We start from the raw sequence: 21,040 nt of genomic DNA on the forward strand, positions 1-21,040 counted from the left end.
TTTGAGAAGATCAGTCCACATGGAACATAATAAGTCCTATATTGACCTTTAAAATCATTGAATATATCTAAGCTTAAGCTGTTACTTGGGTCTCAAGTTTTGAGGGGTTGCTTTAAATAACACAGGACTGATTTCACCAATCACTTATAAAAGACTGTAAGGGGTGATTTTTGTGCTGGACAGCAAGAAAGAATAACATCTTTATATCCAGAAGAAAATATACACATATATATATATACTCTGGTTCACTGAGCAATGACCGTAAACCCACACTGTTCCACTGGCACTGCAGAATGGCAGCCCACTGCTCCCCAAGGGGATGAGTTAAATGCAGAGAGTGAATTTGGTTGTGCTGTACTTGTGACAGTGTAATGACAATGAAACCCTGGGGAAAAAACAAACAAGCAATTATAAGTCTATTAATGACAAAGTAGAGGGGCGATAGGGGTTGGGGTGGGGGAGTTCAAGGCTCTACAGCAGGGGGGTAGTCCCCTGGCCCTACTGTAGAGTCAATACATCAGAACCTTTTTAACCAGGTTCTGATTGATAACAATAAACCTAAAAGAACCCAAATGGGAATAACTTGGAAGAAAATATGCACAGCTCATGATTTGAAAATTTAATTTAATTTTTAAAATGCCAACTTTTCAAAAACAAAACAAAACATAAACATCCATAGAGCTTCGGAAAAACCAAGCTTTCAGTGGCCTGTTTAAAACGTGTTAGCCATTCCTTTCAATTCAGACAATATTAATATCATTCAGGCATTGGTGCATGCTAAACACACCGAACTATATCAATGCTTTTTGTAATGTAAGCACAAAGGTAAATTATCCTCTCAAAACCCACAGAGTCACCAGCGACCTGTTTTATAGCGTTAACATCTAATAACTCAAAATGAATGAATATTACACCAGTAAAATGTTTACCAATATAGACACTGTGTTAGGAATCCAGTTTGTGTGGGGTGTGTGTTTGTGTTTCCTTCCTCCACCACCAGGTGGCGCCCGGTTCTCGCTGGCCCTTCTACACACCTGCGGATGGTTGCCTCATTATCTTAGGACTCTTAAGCTGCTGACTGCCACTACCTCGACGCCAGAGTGTTTGCCAGTTTTGGGTACCCTAGCCAAGCTAAGTTTATCTGAGTCTAACGGAGTCTTTGTCTTGCTGAGTCTAACTTTATTGTTTTTTTTGTCTTTGCCTCTCGGCAGGTAGTCATCCTGCAAACTGGATGTTTTGGCCTTCTCCCCCTGGAAGGATCGTTGAGCTTCACACTGAGCTGAGGATGCAAATTGGATGTTTGGACCTCCTTCCCCTGAAAGGATTGTTTGAGCTTCACACAGAGCAGGGGATAAATCTCCACACAAGAAGTTCAAGTACTTCTGGAAAGTTAAGTGGCAGTCAGCTCCATCGCTCCTCAGAAACCAACCAAACGCGAGTAAACCCTGTCTGCCCTAAAACGACTCAACCAAGTTCAGTAATAACCCACACCGAATGGATTCTGGGAAGGACACCTTTTCTCCGGAAACGTGAGTCCCGTTTCAGTCTCTGTCTTTGCAAGTCGCCGCTCAAGTTACCCACTGAGCCTGAACTAAACACTGAACTTCCCTTCTCACTTCCAGTTCCGGTCCTCCAGCGTTCTGAATAAAAACACTGGATTCAACTCATCGTGTTTTCAATAAACCTGCTAAACCCTTACTCTGTTTCTCTGTTGGTCAGATCCCTTAAAAAGAACATGACACATTGTTGGAAAGCATAGATTCTCCTCAATTTAGCCACCGAGTTCATTTTATGGATACAGCGAGCACCAAAGCACAACTAACACAGATATATATGTCAAAATGTAAATATGAGAAAGCAGCCACAACAAGCAAGCACGTCTTTATTACTGCTGTTCAAAAAACAACTTTGAGTCTTGTTTAAACGGATGCAGCTTTGGCTGTGTTTTACTTACCCAATTTTCAATTATATTCAGAAACTAGAAGGTGTTCGCTTTTAAATAATGTAATTTGGGCTTACAGTTACTAAGTTATCTGCTTTTCCATTTGAGTATGCATAATAGGCGAGAATTTTCCAAAATGAGGTGGATTTTGAGAGGTTATGGAAAACAAGAAAGAAGCTAATAAATTAGGAGGCCTGACTACCACGCTGAAAGTAGGAACTATTTGCCATCTGCCTCAGTGGATTCACTCCTTTTTATTCTCCTCCTGATTAGTCTGAACAAGCCACAGCTGCGTGAAGACATCTGCCCGACACAGCCTTCCATCAGAGATGGTGAGGAAACACACAGACAGCCCTGTAAATATATTAATTAGCATCATCTTTGAGCAGAAAAAATCCTTCAATAAAAAGCACATAAACTTTTTTTTTTTATCTACTATCTTCACAACTTTAGAGAGTAAAAAGGGATTTAAAAGGAGAGAGATAGAAATAAAATACACATTTCACACACATTGATCTATCTAAAGGGGAATGTTGTTATCTACCAATGAGATAAACTGCAAGTGAATGTAGAAAATATACTGTTGTTAAATTCTACAAAATACCATACATTAATGTTAATTTGTCTTTTAAGGATATATTTTGTTTTAAAGTTTTGACTGAAGCTCAGTAACTGCTCATTAAATGATATAGAATAAGATCTTGTCACATATGATAGTCACCAGAATTGAATATATTATTCCAATCACAACACAGAAATAAAATCACCTGTTAGACCATTTTCATTAGATGTTGTGCCACTTATTTTTGCTGCCAGAAATAAAGCGTAACCGTGGCTTTATTGATTAAAGGTTCATGAATTGCATTAAAGCATTGTTCTGTTTTTTTTCAGCATTTTATTGTCATTACACTGTCACAACTACAGAACAACAAAATTAACTCTGCATTTAACTCATTCTCTTGAGAAAGAAAATAGGGGAGCACTGTGCGGCACCTAAGGAGCAGTGTGGGGTTAAGGGTTTTTGGTCAGGGACCCAGAGCGGCAGTCTGTGGGAGGGGAGTTTGAACTCAGAACCACTAGGCCACCATTCCCCAAAGAAGGCATTAGCGGAAAGGGTCTTGACTAAGGACCCAACATGGGAACTCATTCTCTGGGATACAAACCCAGGTTTCCTGTTTGCAGTACCAGTGACTTATTACTAGCCAGCAACTAAATAACCATTTGTTCTTTAAACAGGGGTTTTAAGAAGCTAGCCCATTGATTAGAATGTTTTTTTTGGAGTTATTTAAGGTCTTTTACGGTTTAACACAACACCTCAAACAGATTCTCAAAGGGATGCCATAGGAATATTCAAATAAATCAGCCAAGATATCTGGAAGAGAACCAGCTTTAAGTCTGGTTCTTCTCAAGCCCAAGAATGTGCTGGAGGCCTAAAAGAACGTGAGATGAATAGCCATTGGAGCCATGTCTCCAAAAAGAACATAAAAAGCCAAATTACAGTCCAATCTGTAAAGTACAGGGGTGGCAGAATCATGTTGTGTGGGTTTTATGCCTGAAACTGTCAGGAGGAATGAGCCAAAGTACCAGTAGGCTATTCTAAAAAAGTGAAATAACAATCTACTGGACTTTGTTTCCAAGTTTAAAGATGTTTCGCTTCCCATCCAGGAAGCTTTTTTATATTCAAAATGTCAGAAATAACACTGAGTAAGACACTTTATAGAGTGGACCAAAGCAAAGCCTTGTTTTGGCTTTAAAAACATGCAAATTAAACTGGAAAAATGGCTCCACCCCTTTGGAATGGTGTCGTTTGGGTTCTTTGTTAGCCTGCAATACCCGATACCTGTCTATGCCTATGAAGGGGATCGTTAACGGGAATTGTTGCCCTGGCTGAACAGGCGAGGTCTTCTGTTCGCTTGTAAGGGGGTGGGGGTTGCGATGATATCCGGAAGAATCAATCCACTTGCTGCATTGTAGGTTTTTGGAAGCTGAAATCTGAGTCCAGCCCCTCTGTTTAATGTTGGGTTTTTTTTCTTAATATAAATGGCTTCCTTCACGCCCCTCTCAAACCACCTGTCTTCTTTGTCCTTCTTTGTTTTTTTAACGTTTTTGGAAGGACTATGACCTGGATGACTGAGAACCTTCACCAGCATACCAGTAGACTATACTTGGAGAAGGATACACCAAACAAGACCCACAAACATTTTACATTTATCATAAAGGATATCATAATAAACACAAAGACGCATATACACATCTGAATTTGAAGAAATATTCATATAAAAATATATAAATTATATAATTAACCCTAACTGATTGATAAAAAACTGTTTTGTATGATTCAATCATAGTGCATTAAGACAAAAAGCTTTTTGCCTTGTCAGTATATCTAATTTTATCTATATGTTTTATTTAAGCAGCGTTAACACTGTGTAGGTTCACACTTATGTTCTACCAACTATTTGCTGCTGACAAATTTTCAGTACCGTTTTTTTTTATATTATGTAATTCTTTTCAATCCTTTACTTAATATATGATATAATAATATATAGCAGTTGTCTCAGCAAAGACACCCAGACTTCCTTCTCCACAGATGCCTCCACCAAATTCTACACTTCTTCCTGAGGTTTTAACTTTCGATTGTTTTGCATGTGATTCTAAATGGAAGGGGAACATGTTATTGATTTATAGACCTCTCAAAGCCTCTTAAATTGATATATGATTTTTCATCTCCCTTTCTACCTCCTCTGTTTGAAATCTTGTACTAGAGGATTGAAATATCAATGCTGACAACCCCCCCCACCCCCACCCCCTTCTCTTTTCCTCAAAATAAAGCAGCATGTTTTTGCTTCCACAAACACTTGAGGGCCCACTCTGAACCTTTGTTACTTCTGAATCTGGATCTATAAACAATCTCCTGAAGTATGATTTTCTCTTTTTCTTTTGCATAAATCCCAAATGTGAAAACTACTCCCTAATATTAAAAACATTCACCCAGAAATCAAGTCCACAGAGCGTTATCATATTGCTTCTAGCTCCTTAATTACTGAATTAGTGGATTTCCAGAAAAGCCTCTGCATTTTCTCCCGAATCATCTCGGCCATTTAAAGTCGTGGGTGTTGTCTTTCTAATGTTCAGCACCTTGGTACACATGAAAGCTATTCAGAAAGAAATTAGCTGGGTCTGCCACTGAGAGGTGCCTCGCATCTTCTAACCCTTCAGTTCACAATTAGGCATACAGAGATTTTTTTTTTTCATTAAAAGGGCTGTGTGATTAAATGTAATATTTATTGCAGATCCTGATGTTCTTCTTATATATATATGCTTTTCATTTCCTAATCATTTGAACAGCAAATATATAATTTTTAATTGATGGCAGTTTAAGAAAAACTATTTGAAAGAAGCATTTGTTTTGGTTATTTAGTAGATAATGATTTTTTTCTTAGGCTGGCAAAGCCTGAAAACCACAGCAAGGTTAAAAACCAATCTTTTCTGATATGTTCGGATGTTTTCAGTTGATTTCTACGTATTCTGTCAATGGGATGTTGTAAACATTGCAAAAGCATTATGAAACAAATTTGTTTTGCGCCTTGGGTGCCAAATGATCCTGAAGTTGATATCACACTTGAGGCTTTTGAGAAATATTTATTTATTTAGTCTGGATTGCATTTTATCTTTCTGAATTCAGAATTTATCAAAGAATTTGTAGATGATTCATTGAAAAAACTCACAATGAAGTCTAAGATTTATGAAAACATTATTCCATCATTGAACACGCACAGACATTTGTCAATAGTTCACTGTTATATGGGCTTTTTTAGCTTTAGGCAAACAAGAATAAGAAAAACAAACAATATACACATAATTTAGAGGTCTGACTGAGGGAAAAAAAAAAAAAACTGAGGACACCCCAAAGTGTCACACTTATCCAGAGTCTAAGGCAGGTAAAGTCATTGTTGGTTTGAAAACAATCCCCCATTAGACTTTTAACTTTTAGAAAAATAACTAATAATTTAAAAATAACTGCAGTCTATCCACTGTTATTATCCAATGACTAAAATATTAATAGAAAGCTTGACACTAAATAGAGCTAATACACTTCATGTTGGGATCTGGAGGTCTGTCCACTTTCTCCACCAGAGGGCGTACGAGATCTCCTGGAGCCGGAGCTGATTGCACCACCTGTCGCTCGTCTGCTCATCAGGAGATCAGTATTTAAGGAGGCAGAGGACTTCTCTACAGCGCCAGAGTGTTTGCCAGTAACGGTTAGCAAGCCTGATCCAACCAGCCTGTCTGAACCTCTGACTCCCTGATAACCTCTGCCAGTTATCTGCCTGTCCGTTCTCTGAAGAATCCTGGAGAATTATTCCTGTCAAAGTTCTGCCTGCCCGCTCTCACAAGATTCTGGAAGGAAACTCAGATCTGTTATCTGCCAACACTCAAATTAAGCTCTGCCTCTGCCAAGCCCTCAGCCTGCCGACAGCCTCTGGACCCTCAAGGTTCCCCCCCTCTACCGCTTGCTCACTTTCAACCTGCAAATTACCTGGACCTCCACTAACTCCTCTGTCCCCCTCTGCAGTGAACCCACTCGTGACCAGTCCTGGACCTGATAACTCTGTGTGCTTTTCAGAACCCACTCGTGACCAGATGAGTTCCCCTCTGGATCTGTTCATTTTTTGTGTTCAAACACTTCAATAAACCTTTGAACTTTTCTCCTGCCTCTGAGTGTTCTGCATGTGGGTTAGGCACCTTAAGCCAAACATGACACTTCATATAGTTTCTCTAAAGAGTTTTTTCTTAAGAGGTCTTGAAGGACGTGCTCTATTAATACCATAGCCATCATTTATGGAAAGACTTCAGCGTTATAAATGAATTAATATTCTACTTGAATGTACATTTTATTTCATGTATCTATTAACTCTGGGCCATCATAGCTATCTACAGCAACCATTTTAAAAGCTCTCGGGTCCCATTTAGTCCTGCGGCCGTAAGAATAAGGCTGAATAGAAAAATATACAGCCTAAGGTCAGACTATTGCTAAATGCTACTAAAATCATTTCATTCTAATTCACTCCAGTTTGTATTTTATAACGTAGCTGTACTGATTTAACCAAAGCACTTTCATTTTCATGAAAAGTATTTATCCACTTGCAGATTTCTTCTGTTTTTGTTAAATGTTTTTTTTAGAAGTAGGTAAAATTAATTTACTTTCACATGATAAAAAGACAAAGAGGTGATGACACAAAAGGTACGTGTGTCCGGATGTGTGCATGTCAGTGCATATGTGTGGCTATTGTATTATTCTGTAGTTATGGCTAACAGCCTTGACTACCTCCAGCTGCTGTACATCAAAGTAGTCAGTTCTGTTTCCATGTTGTGATGGTAAAGTGACTCTTGATTATACTATCATGAATAGATACATGAAATGACATACTTCTTGCTAAGTGACCATGTCTCACACTTGTGTTCCTCCTCTTTCAGGTCTTGAATACTCATGTCTACCCAAACCTTCTTCACACATCTTCCTCCATAAAGTGATTCTTTGGTCTTCATCCTCTTCGAACATCTCATGCCAACTTTTTCTCCCTTTGCATGTCTCTTGTTTCCACCCTGTTTACTTCTACCAGCGTCAGATCTGGACCATCACCTTTAAAAATACAGTAAAAATAAACACTGGTTCTGTTATCTATCGTATTTTCTATAGCTTACTTCCTTGTTTCAGTGCTCCAAAGAATCCCTTTTAAAACGTGTAAATATATATTACTTATTATGTGTAAAATTAATTATTTTAACTTTTTATCTGAGTCGGAAGTTTGCGTCTGAGTTTATCCTCCAAAATCCCAGTACAGGACCCTAAAAAGCGCTGAGGAATTTGAAATTATCTCTGTAAACTGACAGATAACTAGTCTAGAAAGATTTTTAAAGGAGCTGCAGTGGTGTCAAAGGGTGTTTATACTGTCCCTGATGTCTTATTTTGTTGCATATATATCACATCTAAAAGTTTGAAGACATCTAACAAATTAAAATAATAGAAAAACAGACATAAGACAACAAAATATGACTTTTAAAAGAGGGCTTTTATTATTAATGGAGGGGAAAACAAACCACGTGCCCCTGAGTGAAAAAGTGATTTCTCTTTAAACCTAATAACTGGTTTGACTCCGTTAGCAGCATAAACTACAGTGAAAGGTTTGCAAAAACTTGCAATGGGTCTTTCACAGCATTGTGGGAATCTTGCCCCACTTATCTTTTCCTGGATTGGTGAGAGTCTTCTAGCGAGCAATAGTGTTTTCTAATTGTCTGATCCTTATCAGTTCTGCCTCTGCACCTCTGAGCCTTCCTGTTCCAGTTCTGATCTGTTTGCCTGAACGTTCCTCAGACTCCTGGTGGATTCAGCCTGTTTTCAGAACCTGGATCTGCTTCCTGACACCGACCTGGCTTTCCCTTCCCTTCGGTGCTATATAAGTAAACTGAATAGAATTGAAACTCATTAATGGAATTAGAGTTTTCTTTGGCTACCAACATCTCCATTTGGCTTTAGCCATGACACACCATGTGGCTATCCATACACACACAAACAGGGAGGCCAGTAAGAAAGTGAGTCACTACCAGTTATTCACTATCATTGGTCAGTCAGGTTGATTAAGTAATACGTCTGGCGTGTTGGTTGATCAGCAGAGAACTGCAATTTATATGTAGAATATGACCATCCATACAATCTCCTCACATTGGCAGATCATCTACACATTCTAATCCTTCATGATCTAATATTGTCATATTGAACACTCCACTAATATTTTCATATCGAACACCCCTACTTTTGAGAACTGACTGATATAAATTACAAACATTGGCTGAGAGATGGAATCCCCATCAGACAGAGATGACATAAATGACCTCATCAACTTCTCTTAAACCAAGATCTGAGTTCTATCTAGATCTTTGGCTATCTCTGAGGAGGGCCCAAATATTCCAGGATGAGTAATATTTGATGATTCATTCAAAATAAAAATAAACATAGACATTCTTTATCTTCAGAATATTTGTCACAATTACAGTATTTTTTTAATCCATATTTGATAATAAAATGCCCCATCACATTTTATTCACACTCTTTAGTAAATGGAAAAACTGTATAGTATATTGATGTGCATAATTAACCACAATGTTTTTGTTATCAAGTAATTGGTAATACATGAAAAATGGTTTGAATATTCCACCTGAGAGTATTATGTTGCCATCATTTATATTAGAGGGAAATAAATAGGTAGGGGTGGCCACAGGGGTGGCCACAGATTGGCTAAGGATGGCCATGGCCACCCCTGGACCCCCATCTAGCTCCGCCCCTGCGCGATTATATCTAAATATCAACGCTTTAATAGTCTAATTAAATCAGAGGTTTGGTTGTTTAATTAGTGCTCTAAAGTTGTTAGATTTTATTATTTCCAATACATAATTAAAATAGTATAAACAATTTATTCAAATGAATATGGCATGTCACGACTGGGACGACAGATTACTGAAATATTTTTGCATTTCCCATTAAACATGTCAGGGGAAAAATGATTTTTTTAATTCTTTTGATTTTTTTTTTTTTATTATGACTTCCGCCACTTATTAATTCTTATTGAAAATACAGCTCAGAACCTTACCTTACCTTACCTTAAATTGTGTTGTTTTTACCTTTAGTCTACTATAATATTAAAACCGGCATAATTAATGGATAAGTTATTTTGCAGCTGTCCAACCAAAGATAAGTAAATCTGTTTTTTTGTATTTTTTTAGTAAATGTGCTGGCGTTAAAGGAAAGGCAGTGGGCTCTGTTAATTAACGGCTCGCAGCTCAGGTGTGTTTCTCCGCTCAGGTGCTCGTCAGGTATTTAGCTGAAGTTTGACCGCAGACTGACATAAAGGAAGAGGAAGACAAACTATATATAGATATATAAATATTTGTCTTCGGTGAATGTGGTAAAATGAAAGTTCCAGAAGCAGAACGAATGAGTGATATTCTGAAGCGGCTGACCGGTGAGTCTGCTCTGCCTCTCTACTGCAGCATCGAAAAGTTCAGACGAGCCAGAGATGGATTCTACTTTGTTGCAGAAGATTTTAGCCAAACCGTCAAGAAAAGAGAGTTGGTCAACGCGAAGGAGCGACTGAGAGTGTGTATCACTTAAATATGTTCTACTTATTTCCCTAAGAAAGTGACAAATATGCAGAGGTGTCCGAAAAGTTTTTACTCAAGTAGAGTATAATTAACCAACATTTCTACACATGTAAAGTAACGAAGTATTTACTTTGTTGCTTTTTATTCATACTTCTTCTTAATAAGCAAAGTATAAACAGAAGTACTTGTTAATTGAGTAGAATTTTTGGTCATTTATTCTCTACTTGTATAATAATTTTTCAGTCTACTTTTTTTACTTTTACTCCTTACATTGTTTTGCAATTATCTCTAGTTTCTACTCTTTACATTTAAAAAAAAAGTAAGCTCGTTACTCATTTTAATCACAATTTCTCACATTTGTGTGGAAATAAAACTAGTATAAATTGCTATCTGGACAAAAATCGATGGTGATTGGACGAGAGGAGTAATAATCTGCTGGTTTATACCGGAGGTCTTCAACAGGGGGTCCGCGACCCCTAGGGGTGCTCAGAGGTACTGCATGGGGCTCGCGTGAGTTTTGGTTGATTAAACTTTTTATATATATATATTTACCCCAGCATTTTTTTTTCTACTAATTGAAATGTCTTTAAATACACATTAACACGAATTTAACACACTGTAGTAAACAGATAAATGGAGGAAGATCTCTTTCAGTCATCAATGCACACGTTCAGTGACACAGGAGCTCTTTCAAGCTGGGCACCGTTTCATTCACAACACCTGTCCCATTAACCAGTAATCCAAATCAGAAATACTTTAATAAAAGGGGAGCAATTACTTTTGCTACAAGACTCCATTTGTAATAGAGTGACTATAGGAACAGTTGGATAACACAATTTCATACCATATATATAATTAGGGGGTCCCCGCTCCAGCTCGCCATTAGTTTGGGGGTCCTTGGCCTGGATAACATTGAAGACACCTGGTTTATATGCTGTTCGTCGGATTAGGCCTTTAGACGTTTCACGTTTGCTTTAAAGTTCGACATCAAAGAGGTGGAAAATAGCCAGGCGGACTGTCCCTGCCGAGCAACACCTAGATGGTTGTTGGCCAAGAACCAGACATTTATACACCTGTGGCCGTACCTAGAATGATTTAAAATAGAAGGATTCAAAAGTATCTCGTATCAATGTGCTGCAAGCTCTGTGCACCAAAGTACCACGAGCTATTGGTGTTTAAAAACTCACCAATTTGAAACGGCATTTTGAGGTAAGTCTTGTTCTATTTTTTTGTCCATTATTAATAACATTTTCTAGTAGAGTCTGCTAATGGATTATCATTGATGGCAAGTATGATAAGACTTTATTTATATAGCACCAATTCACAATACAGTTCTTCTCAAGGCACTTATAGTTCACCAGATCATATATTCAAATTGATTAAAAGTTTTCCATCTAAGAAAAACCAGTTGATTGCATTGACTCATTGACTCCAATGTAATCCCTCACAATAAGCATGCCTGTAGTGACAGTGGAGAGGAAAAACTCTTAACAGGAAGAAACCTCCAGCAACAGGTTATGCTTTAGCTTTGCAAGTTTTTTTTTTTATTTGAGTTTATAAGTAATTTGTATAAAACTTGTTTACCTCTCACTTTCTGTCTTGGGGTCTCGATAATCAGAAATAAAAAGTCCAATGCTCATCATTGCTATCTCACTCAAATGTGGGATGCAGGGGTGGATTCAGGAAATTTGGGGCCCTAGGCAAAAACAGGCATGGGGCCCTCTAAATTGGGAAGATGGCACATAAAACAGACCCATTATACAGATACAGAAATGTTTATAGAATAGACTAGGGCTGCAACAACGAATCGATAAAATCGATTTTTAAAAGCGCTGGCAACGAATTTCATCTATTAGTTGTGTCGCGCGATTAATGCGTCATCCGCGGCCGCCGTCATCACATCCACTTGACTTAAACGGGGGAAGAAAAAAAAAAATACGGCAGAGCGAGCCAGCGCTGCAGGGCGCAGTGTTGCCAACTCAGCGACTTTTCAGACCCCTCATTTTTCAAAAAAGCGACTAGCGACAAATCTGCGGACTTTTTACGGTGTCACTGGCGGCTTTTGGAGACTCTTACGTGAAAGCATGTATCGTTCATACTCTGGCATGGGGCACCTCCCCCACCCCAACCCCGTTCTCCCTCCTCCCGCAGGAGTCCCTCTCAGCGCTGCAGTCAGAGCCGCAGTAAGTTTACCCTCAGCGTCCAGACTGCAAATGAAGCGCGCATGCGCCGGGATTGAAGGCGCAAATTGATCACAATAATTAAAATAGCCTGCGCTTTGTAAAGTGAAAAGTCGTGACATGCAACTTTTGTCAAAACAAATTAACATGGCACGGAACCACCATGTTTGTTTTGTTTTAAAGTGGGGAAACGTAACGTTAGTTTCTCAGGTAGCTCATCTGATGCTTTCCTTACCTTGTTAGTAGGTTACAGACAGTGATAAGGTTGGCTACTTATTTTACTTTTAATTTCATTTGAATTAGCTTAAGCAGCGTTTATATTTACTTTATAATTCAATTATGAGGGCATGGCTTTTACAGTTTAAATCTTCTGGCAAAGATAAAGTAAAGATCCTGCAATTTATGGAAGTAAAGCAGAATAAAATCCAGCAAGATCAGTAATACGTCAATTAATTATATGCCGTATTTCCATGTAAATATCTGTTTTTGGAGGATGTGTTTTTTAGCACCCCTAGTTCTCTCATTTTTATTCCAAATACAATTTATAATTTGAATCACAGGGCTATTTTTATCTCTATGGTTGAGTATTTTCTCAAGTACCACCTTTAACTGCTATACTTTCCTGTCTTAAAAGGCAGAACTCTTCTAGTCTAAAAAAAACTCATGAAATGGGGGGACCTATTGTTTGAACCCCTTAGGGGCTTTAAAAAAACAAAAAAATGTCTTTTTTTTGCACTTTATGAAGCAAAGTACCCTATATTTTGTGGATGTACAGCTACATTTCTCATGTAAGTTTGCGTAGTTTTAACACAAACATTTATTTTTCATATTGCACCAGTACAGTTAATGAGCAACCTGTACTTGTGTGCTTGTTTGTTCTGTCTAAAATGTTTATTTTGGAATAAAGAGGTTAATATAAAAAATATTTTTTGTCCGATTCATCGATTAATTGAAAAAATAATCGGCCGATTCATCGATTTTTAAAATAATCGTTAGTTGCAGCCCTAGAATAGACATACATTATTTGTTCTAAGTGTTGTCCGTCTCTTGTGCCTTATTGGTTTTTGTCTCCGTTTTGTATTGGATGACTTTTCATGCTGTCTCAAAGGGACTGAAAGATTTATTTTTTCCAATCACTAAGCTCACTTAGCCAATTGCTCCTTCGTGTGTTTCCAAAAAGGCAACAGCAAAAGTAAATGACACATTTCTTCTTTTCACTGTAGACAAGCCATAATCTGCTTATCTGTTCTCCATTTTTCATTTGTATGAAATGATAGCTGCATTAATCATGACAGCAGAAAAGATGGAGGAGAGAAGGAGGGGGGGTTTCAAATCTACTTGCTCTGGAGAGCAGAGTTCAGCTCTTTCGTCATTGCCAAAGTCAGAAAAAGGTCACTGGATTTGGTGCTAGGTGCTTTTTTTTTTTTTAAACAAAAGTGCTAGAGGGGTCTGAAAAGTCGCTAAATATAGTGTCAAAAGCTCCAAGTTGGCAACACTGCTCTTAGCACAGTTTATTTTCAAATGGTTTGCTTCTGTCTGTTTGGATCTTTCTGAACATGTGCAGCAAATGGACTGATCCAATGTGGTGGACACTGAAGGGGGGCAGGCACTTAATATTATAAGCATACTGATGGCATTTTAGCAAAGGATTTTTATCAAAAACATAATGTGCATAAATAAGTAATAGAAGTTTTAACTATACATGTAAACAGAGTTTTATGGGGCACCCAGGAACTTGGGGGCCCTAGGCAACTGCCTAGAATTTCCTAATGGTAAATAAGTTAATTGTTTCTAGACACTCAAGGTCACTTTACAGAAAAAAAGTGCAATGTTAAATATTTTGTTATAAACATATTTAAGTGAAGAGGGCAGGTCTCCAATATATCTTTAATGTAGACCAGCTTCAAACACAACAAATAATTCACCTGAAACACAAACTTGTATGTCCAATGACTCAAAGTAATAGCTAATGCTGGAGCTGACATCAGTTAGTGTGCAAACACACTTATTGCTTTGAGCAGTAATTTCAAAGTACTCCCAAATGGGAGAGGCCTTCCTTTTTTTGCTGGGCCCCATTTTTCTCTCAGATAATTCTGGTATGATACACTCGGAGGCTATCTATGCTGATGTGCTGACAAACTACTTACAACAATCCACAGAGCAGCATTCTTCATTGTGCTTTTATTTTGAAATCTAACCCTCAAAATGAAGTAGTGACGTGATAACAGTAATGTGAGGCATAGTTTATCGGTCGGTTGGTTTTCCGCAAGATGACACAAGCATCGAAACAGGGCTTCATTAAGGCCCTCTCACACTGTGACGATTTATCCAGCGTATGCCTGACGTCTCAGAATCGTATTAAAACGCAGGCATACGCTGAACTATGTATTTTATTTTTTTTTATTTTAGGTGTATACATGGAGTATTCATAAGTCCAGAACTTATGTCAAACGACAGCCTAACTTGGAATATAGCAAACCAGTGTCCTGAGGGGGGGGCCGCATTGCGCCCTAGCCTGCGTAAAAAGATTTCTTTAATCGCGGTATTAACCTAGATGTTTACCACCCACCCAAAAAAAAATTTAATAAGAAAACAGAAGGTTTACAGTCAGCGCAGATTCAGTGTCATGTCTGCTAGGAAGGAACCGTCAACCCTTCGATTTCAGTGCAAACTCCAACATCTAACGCCATTGTCGCCCTAATTAAACACAGCTGGACTCCAATGAAGGAGCAGAACCATCTTAAGGAGGATATAAAGAATTGGACAGCGTGTGACTTAAATAAGTGTTAAAGCAAAAAGACCATTTGATATGACATTTTTTTTTTTTGCAAAGATTCTGCCTTTCAGTATTTTTGTCAAGATGGGGTGCTGATTGTGCATTAATGAAATAAAAAAATTACTTTTTTGATTTTAAAAAATAGCTGCAATGAACAGTGAAATATTTAAAGGGCTCTGAATACTTTCCGTACCCACTGTAAGTAAGAAAAAGGTATATGTATTTTATATAAAGTTGTCAAAGGTTATGTAGTTTATCTTAATAGAATAAGATAAAGGATATGTGTTGTACTTCATGTGTTTGAAATGCTACCTTCCTGATTATGAAACAAAGATGCTGCTGCTTTATGCTCCGCTGTAGTTTCATATATATGCTGCAGATTTAACAATGTTCTTGTAATGTTAGTTTTTTGTGAATTTTTGCATTCTTTTATTATTGCAGATCAGGAACCTAAATGCCATGTTCTCCCGTTTGAAACGAATGGTTCCACTGATGCGGCAAGACCGAAAGCCTAGTAAGGTGGACACACTTAAAGCAGCCACCGAATACATTCGGCTGCTGCTTGCTGTTTTGCGTGATACTGAAAGTGTGAGTACTCGAGTCAGTAACTCGTGTCATTCAGTAGATGTTTGTATCCAAGGACAGTCCTGTGATTGCTTTATGGTGATTTTTCTTTTTTCTAGAATGAAGACATTGAAACTGATTTTCTAAAGAATGCACTCGCCTATGGTCAAACTGAAGGCCTAAGCAATGACTTATGGAGGATGGATGATGTGAGTCTTTTAGTTTCAAACTTCTGGCTGGTAGTTGGAGCGTTAATTCTTTTTACCATGTTTATCAAAAGAAATTCTCTGTTTTGGGAAAAGTATTGGATTGAATGATACAGCTCACCAAGGTTACAATTTGTATTTTTTCTCGAACATTCGTTTCCTTTCGCCCCTACCTGTGACCTATAAAGAAACTAGTGACCAGTTGTGAAACATTAGTTATTCTCATATTGGGATTCTTAAAGAGAGGCAGCAATCTGACAAGTCGGAGGCATTAATTTTTATGTAAAACCACCTCAGAGGGTATCCAACAAACCTTCCTGACAGTGGATTGCCTTGCTGGTTTAGGTGAATCAGCTCAAAATGACTTGACCAACATCTTTGTAAAGCTTTATTTTCTCTAACTAAAGCCACTCTAGCTGTTTGTCGCTTTATCTGCTGATTCTACAAATGGTTCTGGACATCAGACACTTTGCAAATGTTCTAATTAGATATGAGCTGGATTTACTTTTATTTTTAAACTTTTTCAGCCTCCAGCCAACCATTCAGGGTACTGCTTTACTGATCAGCTGAGGTGACAGGAGCTGATCAGTAGATCCCTGTTATTCTACTGATGTTGTGCAATCTGTGCCATTAATAGTGTAGGTAGGATTCACTCCTAAAGACTATCTGCAGAGAGCAGAGCATGAAGTGAACTTCAACTAGTGGGATTACTCCCAGCCTATCCAGTCCAACCAATCTGCAACCATGGCAATTGATAAGAAGAAGAATTTAACTTTAGTGATCTCATATTGGAGAAATTTACCTCTGCATTTAACCCATCCCCTTGGGGAACAGCGGGCTGCCACTGTGCGACGCCCGGGGAGAAATCGGCGGTTAAGGGTCTTGCTCAGGAACCCAGAGGCTTTGGAGATCGAACCAGGTACTTGCAACCTTCTGAGAGCACAAGCTCACTGCTCCGAACCACTAGGCCAACACGCCCCTATTTAGGATGACGATGCTGGTTATCAACATGGCTAACACAAACCAGCTTTTATTATGTATGTGAAACTGCATGTATAAAGGGGCATCTTATAGGTAGTAGACCAATCACAACCATGAGATTGGATGGGAGAGGGCTGTGAGGAATAAAAACTCATCTTACAGAAATAAAAAGAGGTAAATTATCTCAATAGGTAAACATGTTGGCGGAATCAAAGGGATGCCAAATGGCATGGCAAAGGTTTGCTGACTGACATCTAACAGACTGCATCCCTTTCTCTTTACTGCATATTAGTCACGTGCCCCTCGGGAAGGAAGAGAATTTGGGTGCAGACAAAACATACGTTAATCTGCATCATATTAAAGAATAGGTTCATCTGAATGAAATGATCCTCTTTGAGCTGTGTCAACATTAAACCCCCATTGGTACAGCTTCAGTGTAACATTAATACTTATTTATACTGTTATAGCAAACATAAAAAATATGTTGAACAAAAAGAAAAACTTTTTACCCACCCCGTGCACAGTTCCTCAGTCAGCAGTCCTTTTCCACATCATTTGACATCTAATTGTGTAAAATATGGTGCTCTTCTTTTTGCACTTATGGTAATGACTGTTCTGCTGGATTGGGTGGGCAGTTCATTCATCTCAAGCTCTGCTCTCTACCAGAGGCCTGGGAGCTTGAGGGTTGTTCGCAGTATCTTAGTCCTGAAATTTGCAGTTCTAAGGACAGCTGAGTTCTCAGTTTCTCCAGGTATCTGTCGGAACCACTTTTCCAGTGTGGGGCTTACTGTTCCGAGTGCTCTAATGACCACGGTCACTTATGTTGCCTTCACCTTTCAGGGTCTCTTTAGTTCTTCCCTGAGACCTTGGTATTTTTCCAATTTCTCATGTTCTTTTTTTTTTTTTTCCTGAAATTTTCATAATTTGGGTTGGCCATGGTCAATCACTACGACTGTCTCTTGCTGCTTATGAATGATCACGATGTCTGGCTGGTTGAGGCCAACCAACAGTTTGTCTGTTTGAATCTGGAAATTCCAGAGGGTCTTAGCTCTGTCCTTCTCCATCAATTTGGGAGGTGGCTTCCATTTTGACCTGGGGATCTCCAGTTTGAATTCTGCTCAGATGTTTCTGTACACTATGCCAGCAAATTGGCTATATACTTCCATGTATTCCTTTCCTTCATTTCTGGCTTCAACTGTCTGAGACATTCACTCAGCGCTCCATCCATTGGGACCATCTTCGTGACCTATTCTTAGAGCTTGGATGTGTCATCTTCAATGGTGGTGCTGATACTCACTAGGCCTCTGCCTTCTTCTTTACGCTTAGTGTATATCTATGGCTAGTGGATTTGGGGTGGAATCCACTGTGCATGGTTAATAGATTTTATGTTTAATATCAGTGGGCTGAATTTCCCTCTGGGGAAGCTTATGCTCTCTGCAGAGTATTTAATTACTGGCAAAGGACTGCTGTTGACTTCCTGCACCTTGTTCTTACCATTGATTTGACATCTCAGAACTTGCCTTACTTGTAGGCATTTGACTGTTACAGTTTTCTTTGTAACCTTTTCGTGGTTGCCATTTGCCTGTGGTATTCCAAGCATGGATGAAATTTGATTTCAGAAGTGTGGGGCGGCAAGTATTTTTAACATATCTAACTTCAGTGTGTTTGACCATCTAATCAAAGAGCCGATTCAGTGGCTCATTAGATGTTTGTAAAGTGAGCTTCTCAGGAGTGATAGCGGTGACAGCCAATCACAAAGGCAAAAACAGTGGGCCAGTTAGGAGCTGCACTTTTCCTCTTGGTCCTACCGCTCAATGATTGTCTGTGTACTGTAGCGCAACATTGCTTTTGGACAGTAAAACGTGCAGAGGGCAACAACGGATGTTTGAAAAAGTGCAGCGTCCCCCCAAAAATTAGGTCCATCAATACAAGGTATTTGTAGCTCTCTTTTATCTTTGCCGTTCTCCCTTCTGGGAGTGTGATCCCCTCTGTAGGATACCTCCCCTCTCCTTGTCACCATTCGGCCACATTTCTCTGTAGACCCTGGTTTTGTGCATCAGTGAGTCAACGTCTCGTTCACTCTTAGCATACGGCTTTATGTTATCCACGTACAAGTCTGTTGAACATTACAGCTAGTTGAACATTTCTGATTCGGCACTCATGCCCAGTATTTATTTAGGTTTCATCTGTTTTTAGTTGACATTACCAGTAATAGTTTGTTTGAATAAATGTAAGAATTTGCATTATTGTCGAAGTTTGAGTACGAGAAAAATTACTTTGGTCTTTTAACATACACATTGTCACCTGTGAGGGGACCTATCCTGGAGCTTTTCCTCTATACCAGTGGCACTAACCCTTTTTCTGAAGCATTTTCTGCTGATTTTGGCCTATATAATGGTGTAAGGTAAAACTAGTAGTAGTGGTTTTAGTTGGTTTTCTGATCGTTAAGAGTCAAAAACAGTAAAAATATTTTACACAACTCTAAAAATTTTTTTTTTTTCTGTAACATTTTCTTCTAGGTCTGTTAATGTTTTTATTAGCTTGTTATCCTCTGACCTTTATTTCCTATGAAGTCTTTTATATATTTTATACTATCAAAAATATTTTCAATTTTATATTATGAAATATTGTTACAATCTCCATTTTTTTATTTATGTTTTCCTTAAAAGCTGCTGAGCATGGACGAGCACCTGGAAGATGGATTCACTGTGCCCTCAGAACAAACACCAGAGGAGGATGATATGCCAAGGCTGGTATTGCAACACTGTGTGATGCCTGCGTACCAGTTCATCATCCAAGTTGCACCTGATCAAGCCTCGGTATTTTCTTTTTGAAGTTTTCCAAGTTCAGGTTTATACTGATTGTAAGATTGTTAGTAGACATGAGGAAGGACTGTTTTATATCTCTGTTAGATGGATCTGAAAGCATTTTTGGATCTAGTCTAGGCAGTTGAATTTTCATTAAACATGTTCGTTTCATTTTGGTTATAAAACATCTGGTTAAAGCATGCATGTAAAAATGATCACCCCTTAGACTGAAAGGTCACCAAATAACAGAAACATCAGGGAAGATCAGGAATGTAGCTGAGGCTTTGGTGCTCTGGCGTGGGGGTGCTTACATCAAAATGGTTTATTTTCCTTTGAATATTTGAGTTTCTTGGTAACTGAGACTAGTACTAAAAAATGGATATGAAAAAGCAAGTGTGTGACCAGACAACATTAGAAAGTCGTGCTCTTTTGGAGGTTTCTGAGGTAAGGCTGCAGCTGAATGATATTCTGGTGTCTGTCAAGAGGTGAAGGCTCTCTGCCAGCAAAGTGTGGGAAAGGACAACATGATTGCCTACTTGGAGAGAAATTTCAGTGGCAAAGATAATTGCCATGTTGTCATTTTGAACTTTTAAGATATTGAAGAAAATTCTAATTGTTTTTTTCAATGCATTGGTTAATCAAGTGACTCGACGCATAATGTCATAATAAGCAGACTTTTCTCTTGGCTGTAATTAATAGGAATTAGAGGTAGAAAGCTAGAGCTGACTACAGATTAGTAATGGTTCAAGGTTTTAATGATTGTTTCAATCACACAGGTTGTACTAATTAAACTGGTATGATGGATTATGCATCAGAGCCTGATGTGTTGGACAGTAATTCAACTTTGGAGAAGACTGGGGATGGAGATAATTAACCCAGAAAATTACTCATAGTGACATCTTCAAAACTTTTTATTTACACTGACCCAATACAACAAAACCTTTAAAAATGGATGATAAATTATCAATTATACATTTCAGTAGTTGAAGCTTGTGTACAATTGAAATACCATGTGGCCCAGTTCAATCAACCATTTAGTATAATTAAAATATCAGACGTTGATTAGTAATGGAGGGAATGGACTTAGAGCAACAGGGTAATGAATTTTAATTATATGCATAGAGTGGTCAAGAACAGAGAGGGTGCTGTGGTCTATAAAAAAACCTCAAATATCTAAAGTGATTAAATGATTGATGAGGTGATTGTTGAAACTATAACAGTTGCAGTTTGTATTGAAAACAAAGGGAAAAAAATAAAAGGTAATGGTTAGCTGTTTCTACAGAACTGTAGGTTCTGATATAGATATTTTAAGATGCTAGTTTGAGGGGTTCTACAGCCTGAAAGGTAAATATCCCGATACACCATAGATCCCAAAAAGATTATGATAAAAAAAAGCAAAACACCCTATATAGAGAATTCATGAA

General features: G+C 38.3%; 1 protein-coding gene across 1 annotated transcript; it reads left to right on the plus strand.

The window, feature by feature from the left end:
* Positions 1-6,348: 6,348 nt before the first annotated feature.
* Positions 6,349-19,754, plus strand: figla (folliculogenesis specific bHLH transcription factor). Its single transcript, XM_015390416.1, has 6 exons — positions 6,349-6,368; positions 9,905-10,097; positions 15,500-15,646; positions 15,742-15,831; positions 19,479-19,628; positions 19,722-19,754. The coding sequence occupies exons 2-6, from the start codon at positions 9,912-9,914 to the stop codon at positions 19,752-19,754; spliced, it is 606 nt and encodes a 201-aa protein (XP_015245902.1). The 5' UTR covers positions 6,349-6,368; positions 9,905-9,911.
* Positions 19,755-21,040: the final 1,286 nt, after the last annotated feature.

The sequence above is a fragment of the Cyprinodon variegatus genome, unplaced genomic scaffold (genome assembly GCF_000732505.1).
Source record: "Cyprinodon variegatus isolate N-32 unplaced genomic scaffold, C_variegatus-1.0 Scaffold498, whole genome shotgun sequence".
Classification (NCBI taxonomy): domain Eukaryota; kingdom Metazoa; phylum Chordata; class Actinopteri; order Cyprinodontiformes; family Cyprinodontidae; genus Cyprinodon; species Cyprinodon variegatus.

Bases quoted from the DNA above. Each gene is read 5' to 3' on its own strand.
- figla (XM_015390416.1), top strand. From the start codon at position 9,912: ATGAAAGTTCCAGAAGCAGAACGAATGAGTGATATTCTGAAGCGGCTG. The intron at 15,647-15,741 runs GTGAGTACTCGA...TCTTTTTTCTAG, and splicing joins TTTTGCGTGATACTGAAAGT to AATGAAGACATTGAAACTGA. The intron at 15,832-19,478 runs GTGAGTCTTTTA...TTTCCTTAAAAG, and splicing joins ACTTATGGAGGATGGATGAT to CTGCTGAGCATGGACGAGCA.